Source organism: Callospermophilus lateralis, chromosome 14, assembly GCF_048772815.1.
Source record: "Callospermophilus lateralis isolate mCalLat2 chromosome 14, mCalLat2.hap1, whole genome shotgun sequence".
NCBI classification, from domain to species: domain Eukaryota; kingdom Metazoa; phylum Chordata; class Mammalia; order Rodentia; family Sciuridae; genus Callospermophilus; species Callospermophilus lateralis.
This window is the reverse complement of record NC_135318.1, coordinates 43,927,673-43,941,636: the sequence shown is the minus strand read 5'-3', so window position 1 is coordinate 43,941,636 and position 13,964 is coordinate 43,927,673. Positions and strand designations below refer to the sequence as shown.

The 13,964-nt window shown below is 43.6% G+C and overlaps 1 protein-coding gene across 2 annotated transcripts in view; it reads right to left on the bottom strand.

The window, feature by feature from the left end:
- The window catches only part of Eml6 (EMAP like 6), a 269,171-nt gene that overhangs the window by 18,655 nt on the left and 236,552 nt on the right, over positions 1–13,964 (bottom strand). The window contains exons 28-30 of one of the 2 annotated variants that reach the window (XM_076832837.2): positions 3,601–3,609; positions 2,652–2,730; positions 311–440 (exon numbers count right to left, since the gene is read on the bottom strand). In XM_076832837.2, the coding sequence (XP_076688952.2) occupies positions 311–440; positions 2,652–2,730; positions 3,601–3,609 (218 nt within the window). The remainder of the gene's footprint in view (positions 1–310; positions 441–2,651; positions 2,731–3,600; positions 3,610–13,964) is intronic. The other variant, XM_076832835.2, reaches the window with a different exon arrangement.

Below are 13,964 nucleotides of genomic sequence, written 5' to 3'. Positions count from 1 at the left end.
GAGTCTCTCAGCTCCATGCCCTGTTCTCTCTGGCTTCTCTCCATGTCTTTTGCTTCAGCTGTTGGAAGCATGGATGGCTCCCTCCTGGGCCTAGACCAAGTCAGGCTGGGCACAGGCCAGAAGGGAAGAGGCCCTCAACTCCTGGAACTGAGTCTGGGCTCCTCTAGGACTCAAGGATACCAGCCTTGAAGCGAGTGAAATGGCTCTAAAGGGAAGGAGAACGGTTAAGCTTCAGGCATCAAAAGAGTGGGAACCAGACATCAGGGTGGACGTGAAGAGCTGGGTTGAGAAGGCGGCTCCCACCCCCTACCTGTGGAGAGGTTCTGGACGATGCCAGCCGCTGCCGTGTGGAAGATGATGTCGGCCCCATCGTTAAGATAATGCAGGTTGTTGCGGCAGTCAAATCCTCTGTAGCCAAACACATGGTCCAGAGCCAGCTCCTGCATGCACACATGTACACACACACACACACACACACACACACACACACACGTTAAAGCTGCTCCAAACCCATAACCAGGAGCAGCGATGCACGCTACAGGACGGTATGGCTAGTAAGGGCCACCACTCAATGAAAGCATTTTGCTTCTTGACTGAGGATAAAATGCAGACCTTTATTTAGTTCCCTGAAATGCTATGGGTGGCATTGAATTTTAGTGACTTTTTAAAATAAGCCAGATTTACTTCCTGGATTCTTAAGTAAGCTAAAGTGCACCGATCTGATGCCCTGTCAGGGTGATCTGGAAGTCCTGCATCTGTACTTGGCCTGCACTTGAGGCTCAAGGTGAGCTAAACAGCAGCTCAGGTTTGTTTTGAGAAGTCCCACAGATACAGCTGGGAACGGGCAGAGCAGAATACTGGGGCAAATGCCATGCTCATTCTGTGCTCATTCTGTCAGTTGGCACTTGCCCTACAAAGCTTCTGCACATTTAGACTTTTTCCCCTCCAGCAACTAGATACTATTCTGGATTTATAGTCTTCTCTCCCTCCTGTCTCATCTTCTATGACAAAGAGCAGTGGCTGACTCAGATCAGTTCTTAATTCCATTCAACACACACATATTGGGCAGCTCCTCCATGCCTGGCACTGTGCTGGTTGATAGCATACAAGGTTAACAGGATGGGGTCCTTTTTCTGATTTTGGCCCTTACTCTCTCCAAAGTTCGCCAATTGCAAACATTAGATTAATTCTCTTAAAATACCATGCCACCTCTTTACTCAAAAACATTTGCTGTATGGAAGGAGACCCTCATTGTTACACAAAATTACATATAAGAGGTTGTGAGGGGAAAGGGGGGGGAAACAAGGGAGAGAATTGAACAACAGTAGATGGGGTAGAGAGGGAAGATGGGAGGGGAGGGGAGGGAGGATAGTAGGGGATAGGAAAGGTAGCAGAATACAACTGTCACTAATATGGCATTAAGTAAAAATGTGGATGTATAACCGATGTGACTCTGCACTTTGTATTTGGGGTAAAAATGGGAGTTCATAACCCACTTGAATCAAATGTATGAAAGATGATATGTCATGAGCTTTGTAATGTTTTGAACAACCAATAAAAAACAAAAACAAAAACAAAACAAACAAACAAAAAAAAAAACATTTGCTGTCTTCCACTGACCCGGGAGAAAGCCCAAACTCTTAAAGTTGGCCTACTGGGCCCCATTCCCACACATCTGACTGCTGCACTCCTTGATCAACTTGACACTCAACCCACATATTATAAGCTTTCTCATTGTTATGATTTTGTGTTTTCAAATTTTCAACTGGAAAGCCCTTTTGCTCCACTCAGTCTCTACCCACCCCTCAGACTCTCTGCAAGGTGCGTCCCAGATAGTATGTGTTTAATATACATGACTCTGCTCCTGGAGTGAGTGAACGATGGGCCCAAGCTGGGCCAGTTTCCCCCAGGCATTTAGAATTGGGGGCAATGAATTTAATTTATGTTGTGGTGGGGAATCACAGGCAATGAGCTTGGAAGGTGGCTCTAGGTAAGGTTCTGAAACCATGAACTTGAACCTTATTAGTAATGTAAGAATCTCCTGAGTCCTAAAGCATAAAGAAAAAACTCTAGGGTAGCTCACTGGAGCTGATCTTCAGGTCTCAATGACTAAGCATGAACCCTTTCACTCACTGCGCTGGTGGTCAAGGACCTGAGAACTCCTTTAACTTTCCTGCACCACCACAGTGACCCCATTTGCAAGTAGACACAACAGCACCTACCTTACATGTGAAAGATTTGTTTGAAATATTTCATGGGAAGTATAAAGCATAGTGCCGGCGCACGGAAAGTTCTCATGCAACATTAGAGGTAGTAAATAAGCTCTCCCTGTACAAATGCTCACATGCCCTCTCTCCCAACTCTTCCCCTTTCAGCAAGGGATACTGAGGGCCTCATTGGTAGGAGGCATAGGCTTGAAGGACATGGGGCATTTCAGAGTTAGTACTGATCAGCCTGGTTGTAGGGCTGGGGAAGGAAGAATGTGACCTGGATGTGAATCTGGTTCTGGGGATGATGGACACAATGCCATGTAGAAGGAGAGGGGACAAGAGAGAGCTAATGGGTTCATTTGATGGAATCTGTGAGATGTCCACCAGGCCATCTTAGAATGTTGATATCAGATCAAAAGCACAGTGACTTAACCTCCTCACCTCAACCAGTTTCTTTTTTTTGGTGATATTGTTCTTCTGGAGTTTCTCAGGCTGGGGAGCTGCTCGGCTAACAGGTGGTCTGAAACAGAGAAGTCAGAGGAAGCACAATGTTGAACAAAAGGCTGCTTGCTCGTGGCTGGCCAAGGCCGGGCTTTTCGTTTTTCTCCCTGATCAGTGGACCCTCTGCCTGGTGGTGTTCTGTCTGCCCACCTCCCTCACCTTGTCCTATAAAATGTGGCTTCTGACACAAATGGTCCTACGTGGTTCCCCTGGGTTTATGGTGCTGAGCTGGGCTCCTGCACACCTAAGGCACCCTGGTCAGCAGCTGCCCCTCCTTCCCCACCCGGCATTTTCCAGGGAGCCAAGAGGAACCCCTGAGCTAGAGGGACTTATTTTAAAACTAAGCAGGAGCCTAAGCAAGAGTTCACTTACTGAACTCACTGGCCATTTTCCAGACAGGGATGTGCCAATGCTGTTCAGAATCAGGTGGTCAAAGATCACAACATGGTGTGAGACAGGACTCACAAGCCAGGTTTTGGAACAGGCCCTAAGGCTACTTGCAAAGTGCCCAGGCTGGTCTGGCCACACCAAAGGGCAAGAGGGAAGCAAAGTACTGACAGAACTTTGCTCTTACCCTGTCCTATACCTCAGGGCAATGATTTGCACTCTTACCACACCAAAGGTTGCTTTTCCCTTTTCAGTTTAGGGGATTGAGGCCTCCAAATTCAATAAAGAGATTTTATAAGGAGGAAATCTTAAAGGTCCCCTGCTTGAGTAGGCCAAAGCTTTGTGGCAAAGGGTTCCCTTAAATCAAACTTCTCTAAGATTAGGAAAAGAGGGTGTTGGGGGCTGGGGGGGATGGCGGGGTGCAAGAGAACTGCTCCACTCCTGCTGCTCCTTCCAAATCCATTAGTTATTGTTCTGGGGAAACGCAAAGAGAAAGGATTACCTTGATCCCCTTGGAAGCAGCAAACAAAGCCAAGTGAGAAACTTAGTACAGTTTAGAGCAGCATTAGCAACCACCTCACTCATGCACAAGCACTTTCCAAGTGAACACATTCCTGTGTGGCACAAACCATGCTTCCCCAGCATGCCAGCAAAGAACTAAAACAGAAATGAAAGAGTGCACCAGTCTACAAATTCAGAAAGCTCATACCCTGGCGTCTCTGGGCAAACTCTGCACTAAAGCGCCTACGGAATGGGGAGAAAAAAAGGAAGCTTGTCAATGCTTCCGGCATGTTCTCTGCGGCTTTACAAGCCTGGGGACTCTGCTTATTTTAGAGTGTGCTGGGGAGAAACTTGTCAGAAAAACAATGACATCCTCCTGGATGTTGTGGGAGTTATGCACAATGGGTGCTTTGTTCCCAAATTAAGTTCGACTCATAGTTTAGCCCAGTCTTCCCAGTGTTTCTCAGCAGGTCAGACTGCCTACCGAAACAGCTCGTGGATTTTTAGTGCAGGAAAAAACAAGGTACCTTTATTTTCTCAGAACCTCTTCAATCAAAACATGTTATGTAATCATAAGTGATAATTGGACCAAATGGTATTATAATCACTATTGAAGGATGAGGAGAGCACACACCCCCGGCTGACATCATCGCCACCAAATTGAGCAAAATCGCAAGGCTGGGGCATGCCAGTTCTCACAATTAGACACTTCCTGCACATTAATTATCGCTTCCCAGGACATCTGCTCTTTCTTCTGTTTTAGTGGGACTTTCAAATGAAATCCGTGGGTTTCTTCTTTCACCTAAAAATGTTTAAGTGGATGACAAAAGCAAGCCAGGGGCTGTGATGACAGCAAGAGGTCACTGCAGCGGCAGACGGTTCGGTTCGGGGAGGCATCATTTGAGATTCAACACAGGGCTCTTTCCCAGGGTGCACATGGTTGTATAATATGCAGCATATTATACAGTGTAGAGAGAGTATGCATACGAGCACAAACGCTGTGTACTTATATATACACAAGATTGTATATATACACACAAAAGGCAATCGGTGCTTTTTTTCCACCTTGATTTTCAGTTAAAAAAAAAACTGAAAAGTAAAGCAATCTCAGAACATTTCTTTCTTATTTCACAAGCATATGTTTACAGCGGTATTTCTTCAAAACTGAAGATGAGAGGAGCAAGGGGGAGAAACCTGCGTTGTGGCAAATTCAGCGGGTTCTAAGTAGTGACCCTTCGCGTGTGTGGGTACTGCATGAGCACTAGTACTGGATGCTCACCGAACACCTGTGCTTTTCCAGAGTGCTGAGGATACTTACTTGACAATTCCCTGCCTCCAGAGGAAAGCAAGTTAAAACACAATACAAGTATTAAAGGCTTCTTTCCAAGCATCTATAAACAGTGTTCGTAACATCAAACGTGGGAGGAACCGCCAAAAAATATCAAACATAGCCAAACACTGGAGGTTTAGCATTTTTCAGCAAATCTGAATCTTCCAGATTAGATGCCACTGGAAATGTGATGCTGAAAAGCTTTGCTAAGGTGGGAAGGAGTGGAGGGTGCGAGGGCATTCACTCACTTTTCAGAACCATGAACTCCTTCGAGTTGGTTGTTCCCATTTGACCCAGGATGGGAGAACCAGGAAGACCTTGAGAGCTACTAGATGTTGGCAGGAGACCCCACAAAGTTAAGTACTCGAAGGTGAGGAGGCAGAGAATCACTGTAGGAGGTGGAGACCCAAAAGGAAGGAGGGCTTTGAAGGAAATCAGGGAAACAAAGAAGAAAAAGAGCTTTCACTGAGCAAGAAATTGAAGGATGGAGTCTGGCGAGAGAGCAAATTAGATAAATGGGGATGATGGACAGGCCTGAGCTCCAGAGAGTAGGAGAGAAACTCTGCCAGGGTGCCCAAGGAGAGGCCAGTGAGGCCGAGTTGTGACCTGGTGCTGGGTAAGGAGGCAGCCCTGCTCTTGGGTTTAGTGCTAGGGGCCAGGGGGTGCACAAAGTAAAGGTCCCTGAAGATCATTACACGACTGCAGGCAGCCATTACCTCATGGCTGTGGAAATAGGTGGCAAGCTCTGTAGGCAGTGCAGAACCATGAGAGGGTCAATCTCTGCTGTTCTTCCACTGCTTTGCAGCCAGGCTACTCAAGAGAAGTGTAGACTCACTCAGAGATGTGTGGAGTGTAGTCCTAATGCAGGGTCTCACCTCACCAAGGCCCACAGGGGTGGCCCATGCCCTGGTTGCTTTCCTATCTCCTCATCCCCTCCTCAAGATGCTGGACTGGCTGAGCAGGAGGAGGAGCAGAGCTCACAGCAGCCTGAGAAGCACAGGGAGTTCAGAGTCAAGGATCTTAGGGAAGCTTCTGTGATGGCTGAGTTGCAAGCCAAGAGGAGGTGCCGCGAAAGCCAACTGGGGGCTAGGGCTCAAGGATTGGAGAAACAGAGAAAGAAAGTTGCTCCAATGCAACTTTCAAAGTTATCAAAGTTGTTTTGATAAAGAGGGGTCTGGCAGTGAGGAAACAGTTCAGATTAGTCACAAAATACAACTTTTGTTTATAGTGTTAAGTCAGACAGTGTTTAATGTTCAACATGCTTTTGGAAGAAATAACTTTGTTTAGGTTCCAAAATGGGCCATAAAATGCTCCAAGTGTTTTCAAAATGTCTTGGGAAATCCAGCTACCTTTGGATGATCTTAGGTGAAAACTAATACGTGATCTGAACTTCATTTTAGAATTGTTCTCCAACAAGATCTGTTACCCAGGAATGAACTTCTAAAACTCAAATGAATCCCCAGACATTTACAAAATTGTGTTTGCACATGTGTGGAAAATGAGGCATGATTTAATTTGATTTTCAAAGAAGTCTGTGATTTAAGAGCAAAATAGAGGAAAGCCAGAAAGGGTGATGAATTTGAGAGAGAAATTAAGATTTGCTGTTCTAGGATAAATCCAGGTTTAGGAAAAATCTCCAAAGCCACGGGGCTCTCTGTTGTCAAAATGAAAGGACTTGGATTCTGTTAAGTGTATTCCTATTTCTTCTGGAACCATCCACTGAGCTGTTCCATGGCAAAGTGGAGTTAAGGGAAAAGTGTCAGGCAAGAGAACAATAGGATATCCTGAAATAAGCCTACCATGTTGAAAATCCTCTTGACTGAAGCCTATGACAAAGTCTTGGATTTTGCTGGGGGTGGGGTACCACTGATTGAACTCAGGGGCATTTGACCACTGAGCCACACCACCAGTTCTGTTTTGTATTTTATTTAGAGATAGGATCTCACTGAGTTGCTTGAAGCCTCACTTTTTCTGAGGCTGGCCTTGAACTTGTGATCCTCCTGCCTCAGCCTCCTGAGCTGGGATTACATGCATTTGCCACCAAATGGCTGTTCTGTTTTGTTTTTAGTGGGAATAAAGTCTCAGAGTTGGCCATTTTAGGTGAGTGCAAAATTATCTGGATACAAATTGAGGGGATAAAGGATGGAGCAGAAGGAACTAAGAGTAAAGATGGGCAGATTAGTGAAGAGGTCACTGCAGTAAGCCAAGGGAGGAAGGATGAGCTTGATTGGCATAGTGGTCGAGGAGGAGGAAATAAGCAATTATTTAATAAAATATCTTTGAAATGGGATTCACTACACTTTGCAGGGGATGAAGTAATAAAAGTAGTTCGAGTGGAATACCAATTTTCTAGCCGGAGGTCTGGGTGGATGACGGTACTATTGATAGAGACAGGAGAAGAGGGTTTATAGGGAAGATGATGGCTTCACTTTGGACAAGTCATGCTTCAGACATCTGCAAGATGGCTACAGGAGTTGGACGTACAGCTAAGGGATATGACTGTGGGAATCATTAGCTGATAGAGGAGACATATGAGATTCGTCAAGTACAGGGTAAAGAGAAAAGCCAGCCAAAGGTGAAATCCTGAGGACTAACACTAAATAAGGGACAGGAAGAGGAAGCAAAGGGGGACACTGAGGAGACACAGAAAAGCAGGAGGAGAGTCAAGAAAGGCTGTTTCCAAAAGGTGAATGAAAGAAGAATGCCGACAACTGCACTGTCCAGTATTGGAGCCACTGCCACGTATGGCTATCTAGCACTTGAACTGTGGCCACAACAAATAAAGATGTACTCTAACTGTAAAATACATACCAGATTTTAGAGGCCTAATAAAACTAATTTTAAAAGAGGATATAAAGTATCTCATTTAAAAAATAGTATAGATTGACATGATATTTTTAATACACTGTGTTAAATAAAATATATCATTACAATTAACTTCACCATCTCAACCTTTTTGATCTGGCTGCCAGACAATTCACATATGGGGTTCACATTATATTTCTATTACATGATACTCATCTGAAAGAAAGAGCGTTGACTAGATTAGGGAATTAGAAAGTATCTATGTCAGGAGAAGGGCAGGGACAGAAGACAGAAGGGGACAGAGAATAAAGGAAAGACTCTATGAATCCTGTATGAGAAGGGGATAAGGGAAGGAAGGAATATGTATGTGAGTGTATGAGATGAGTTGAAGGCTTTGGGGGGGAAGGAGTTGGGTGGGAATGAGAAACACTGGAATGTGTTTCCTGGTGGGGAACATGGATCCAGCTAAGGGACAGTGACACCAGACACAGAAGAGATGATGAGGGACACGGATATCAGCAGAGGATCCAGCCTTGAATAAGAAGAGGGACTCATTGTGTCTAGGAAGAGAAGGGAGGATGTAGAAAGCAATACAGAAGAAAAAAAATTGTCAAGATGGAGTTCATGTGCAATGGCTTCTGTTTTCTCAGTGACAGAGGGGAAAATGGCTATCTGCCAAGCCTATGGGGCAGAAGGTTGAGGAGGGGGCAAAAATTTGGCTGACTGCTAGGAGGATGGCAAAGCAGCCAACCAAAGAGAAGAATAAAATGAACCAGAAGCATACAGACTAAGCGTGGCTGGCAACATGGCATCTCTGTGGGGTCAATCTGCACCAGGTGTGGTTTCCTAGTGGAAAAGTAGGAAGTAGGAGACTACGGGGGTAAAGGCCAAGTGGACTGGGAGAATGACAGTAGGCAGGCAAAAGAGCCAGGCTACATACAAGGGGGCTGATAAACTCAGGAAAAAAATTGGAGGTGTCTAGGCATCAGATGTCTTCATGAGATTAGAGATCATGTGTGCCAAGAATGAGAAATCCAGAGGAGAGAAGGTTAAATCACTGAAGGAGAAAGAATGGGTGAGGATGATGTACACAAGGCATGGCAGGAGCTGGGGTCATCCAGGTGAATTTAGCTGAATTCCTCAGACACAGGAAGTTGATAAATGAAAGAAACAGGGAGGAGTAGAAAATGGCAAAGCATGAAGTGAACATCAAAGGAGCAGGAGGAAACAGATTTCAGAGTGTGCCATTACACTTTAAATACACCCACAAGAGTATCCCTCCCCTCCCCGCTGTATAACCCATTAACATTATTTTGGAGGCATAAATTGAGTATCCAAACAATTGCTTCTACAAATACCTCCTTGGTGACCACATTTTTACCCACAATTGTAGAAAGAGGTCAATGATCCTGTTGGCAATCCACTACTTCCAAACAGTATCTGTGAGCTTTTCAGAGAGCTGACTGAAACAATCAGACATAGTCTACAGGATGCTCCCATTTGACAGAAAAGTGCATACTTATTTATCATTTTTAAAAATCTCTATAAGTGAATAGGTTTCATTTAATTGGTTAGATTGCAGGAGTGTGATTTCCAAGGTATGGTAACCTTTTTTTTTTTTTTTTTTTTTTTCTAGCATGTCCCCTCTAGATTTTTAAACCCTGACACACTCTTTGTGATAAAAGATGAACAAATTATCTTGTAATGAATGGCAACTATAATTCCTAAAATTGTCAGTTACATGGACGTCACAGCTTTGCTTCAAACCATGACAGAAAACCAAGAGATTGAATAAGGAAAATCACTTATGAAAGTAGCATTAAATTCACTTAAAAAAAAATCAACTATTTGAGTTTTGGTGGAGTTACCCGGCTAAACATGGGCCTGTAAAATAATTTCAGCATTTCAGGGTTTAATAGATTATATAATTTCAGTTCCTTCCACCCACCTTCGTAAAAAGAACAACCTAGCTATGCTCGGTCTCCTCACAGAATTATGGGGTGGAGCGAGAGCGGAGAAAGCAGCCTAGAGAGAGAGGCTCTGGGGGAGAGGCAATGTAGGCCTATCGCCCCATGCGCATGCGCAGTCACACTCTCCGGTGAGGGCTGAGCCAGTACGCCCTACGCATGCGCAGTCACTCTCCTACCGTGAAGGCTAGCTTAGCGTTTGTGAAACAGATAAGCAATTGCAGGGCTTTGTACTAACCCTAAGGTCATTCCATCCTCACAAATGGGATGGATATGTAGGATTAAAGGTTCCTTCCTGTTTACTGGACCAAGTTTCAAGTCAAGATTTAGCAGTTTCCATAGGTCTCCCTATGGTAAATTGGCAGCGCTTGCTTAGCAAGATTGTCATTTCTTAGCAACTCTGACAATAGGAGCTTACAAAGCAGCTATTGATGGAGGATGACAAAGGGCCTCTGTCCAGGCCCTCAGAGCGGAGTAAAACGCTAGGAGAGCAGGCTGTTAACTTGCCCATTGACATGGGTGGAGGGAGCACTGTGGCTTCATCATGCTCATCATGCCTCAGCAAGCTTGACATTCCCACACAACCACTGATTAAATAAAACATTTCTCAAAATTGGGGGCAGGTTCTCCCAGAAGATTTCTGTCTCCAAACATAGCATAAAAGGTTAAGAGAAAAACTGGGATTGCCTATATATGGTGGTTTGTTTCAACTCGAGGAAATTTGTCTAAATCTTCCCTATTTTTTTAAAACACTTCTGCCACTTCAGAGAGCCTGTTGTTTCATTGTAAATTTGCTGACAAAGAAGCTTTGTGTGTAGAAGACGTGTGATGGCAGTAGTAACACAGAATTTTTTTTTTTTTTTCAGTTCTTTTTGCCTGGGGTTAAATAGATTTAAACCAAACGTTTCAATTCCTAATGAACACATGAAAAAAAGCTAAAGAAACACCAAGATTGTTCAACCAAATATTTTTTGACTAGTCCCATAGCCAGATGGGGCATCCTCAGATTCTAAATGTAACACCTGGTTTCCAAACAAAGATAAGGCCACCCACTGGTGCTAACAAAATGAAGGTAAAAGTCATCACTGACAAAGAATGAATTGGCACAGCATCTGGGGACAGATTTATTTATTTATTTATTTAACTATCTATTAAGAGAAACAGTCTAGGTAAATTCTTCCATTCACCCAGGCGTACAGGGGAACTGTGACCCTCAGGGAACCCAGAGTCTTACCAAAGTCTGCATCTGGTAGAATCTTAAGTATCCTGATGCCATGGACCCATACATAAAGAATTAAAGAAGGCTATTAATTTGAGGCTAAAACAACCAAAACTGGACAAACAAAAACCCCACAACATTTCTTTATAAACTCATGATGTGCTGTTTTCTATACAGAACTTGCTTTTATGCTTAGGTTCAAAAACCTAAGAAAATGAACTCAAAAAAAGAGCTGGAAGATAAATTTTAGGGCCAAATCCATTGAGCCTTAGGCATAGTTTACAAAAACGTCTGGGAAACCTTGGTGCCATAGTGGAATTCTAAGGTCACTGGAACTGGTACCTGTCACTTCACAAATGAAGGCACTGCCACTTAAAAAAACTCAAAATCTGCCTTCTCATTTTGCTTTGGTAAAAGTTCCTTGATTTCATAAGGAACATATGCCTCAGAGTGAATATGTACCAGAAGGACTGAAATACTAATGTAAGAAAATATTCACAGATTCCTTCCCTATAATCCCCTGCTAAGAATAATCCTGGCACTGCCACCTCCATGTTTCTTCATGCTGGAGGCTGAGGTGGATGGAGAGTGAGCTGCCTTGTGGTAGAAGACAGTGTGTGAAGTGAAAACTGTTCCTTTCCCAATCCCCACCATAAAGGACTGGAAGAGCAATTCCACTTTCATATCAATATGAAAACAATTAGCCCCCCATTGTTGCTGGGGAGTGGGAAAGGGTAAGGAGAGAACTGGCAGAGCCCTGCAAGGAAGGGGACAGCAAGGATTACCCTTCAAGATCCTGATTTGCCCACAGGTCCACAGTTGGTGGTTATTGAAAAGACATGAGCTGCTGATAGCTGGCATCAGCCAAAATGTGGGTAAATACTGCAAGGGGCCACAGGTACCCGGAAATGAATCCCTGTCCCTGGGACTGTGGGAGGCACCAGTCATCCATACGTATGAAAAGAAGCTTTCAGTATGTATGACTGAGAAAAAGGAGTTGCCTGAACCCCAAGATCTCTCCTGAACACCCAGCTGCCCAAATTCCCTCCCACAGAAAGAGGAAAATCACCTTGAATGCTGCTGAGATGCATCCTGGAGGTAAGGGCCTTTCTACTTCTAGCCATTGTTTGGATTCTCCTCAAAGCAGAAGTCAGATGGGGACCATAACCTAACAGCTGGAAGGGTGGGCAGGGGTACCAATTTCTTAGAGGTGGAATCTCCATCCTGAACTTTTGCATTTTAAAGACAAGGAGCCTACAAGATCTCAGACTTTAATATCTAATCCACGTGTACTGGAAATGGTCTTAAATGATTTTGGTAAAGTTTTAAGGAACTTTTTCACTGAGTGCCTGCACAGTCTTGGTTTTAGACATGAAACAGTTTATAAAACACGTTTTATTTGCAGAGTTCTTCTCAAGGAGCAGAGATGATACAGCCAGAGGGATGACCAAGGAACCATCCCACTGTGCTGGGCCTGCTGAAGCCTGATTCTGCTGAAGCTAAAGTCAGCTTCTCTAACCTCCCGGCAGACGTGTCGACAGGTACTAGAACTGCAATGTAGTACTCATCCCTCCTGGGCTCTAAGGCACATATTCAGACTCTTCTAAACATTTGGGAATGTGTTTTGGGTGGAGTAGGTGGTAGAAAGATACAGAATAAGATCTTAGGAAAATAATCAAGAAATCCTATTATGCTCACAAAAATCTTATAATTAAAAGCAATAATGGCAATGCCATTATGTCTTAAGCTACCCTGTTTTGGATTGGCTCTACTTTGTAAACTACCCCTTGGAAAGTTATAGTTTTCTTTGCCCAGGGTTGCAAATTTTAAATAGAACCACTTTTTAATTTATTTATTTATTGTTATTATTATTATTTTTTTTTTTTGGCGATGGAGAAGGTACCTGGGATTGAACTCAGAGGCACTTGACCACTGAGTCACATCCCCAGCCTTATTTTTTTTATTTTTTTTTTTAAATTAATTTTTATTGTAGGTTGTTCAAAACATTACATAGTTCTTGATATATCATATTTCACACTTTGATTCAAGTGGGATATGAGCTCCCATTTTTACCCCATATACAGATTGCAGAATCACTTCAGTTGCACAACCATTGATTTACATATTGCCATTCTGGAGTCTGTTGTATTCTGTGCCTTTCCTATCCTCTACTATCCCCCCTCCCCCCTCCCCTCCCCTCTTCTCTCTCTACCCCCTCTACTGTAATTCATTTCTCCCCCTTATATTTTCCCTCCTTTCCCCTCACTTCCTCTTGTATGTAATTTTTGTATACCCCTGAGGGTCTCCTTCCATTTATTTTTTATTTTATTTAGAAACAGGGGTCTCCCTGAGTTGCTCTGTGCCTTGCTATTTTTTTTCCCCTGAGGCTAGCTTTGAACTCACTATCCTCCTGTCTTGACCTCTTAAACTGCTGGGATTACAGGCATGCACCACAGTACTTGGCTTGAACCACCTTTGAATGACTTAAGACATTAACTGATGGTGTCAAGTATTGGAGAAAAAGGGACTAGATAAACATTGACTCTAATCAGTGATCCCTAATCAGTGATCTTTCTTTAGTTTTTCAGAGCTCATGACATCTGATGGTTTTCAGGTAAAATTAGAGTGTTGTCCAAGAATTTGCTAATCTTATACTTTAATTAAAAGTGGAATAATTTTTAATTTGCAGGGATATATATGTGCTTATCTAAAGAATTATAGAAACTGGTCCAGGAGATGAAAGTTGCTTATATCTCAAGGATATTCTGGCAGAAGAGAATAAGAAAATGCAAGCCCTGGATATTGAAGACCCTGCTCAACACATAGTCTTCCTTCCCATTGTCCTCTGCTGCCCCCCTTCCCATAAAAATCCTTTTGCATACCTTAACTCCCTGCCATGGTCTTTGTTTGGGAGATGACAGCCCTGCCCATCTTCTCAGGGTCCGCCCTTGAATAAATCTGATTTCCTTCTACCAACTCTCATCTCTCAAGTATTGGCTTTTGGGCAGTGAGCAAATGGATCTGGGTTCAGTAACAGTAAGTAT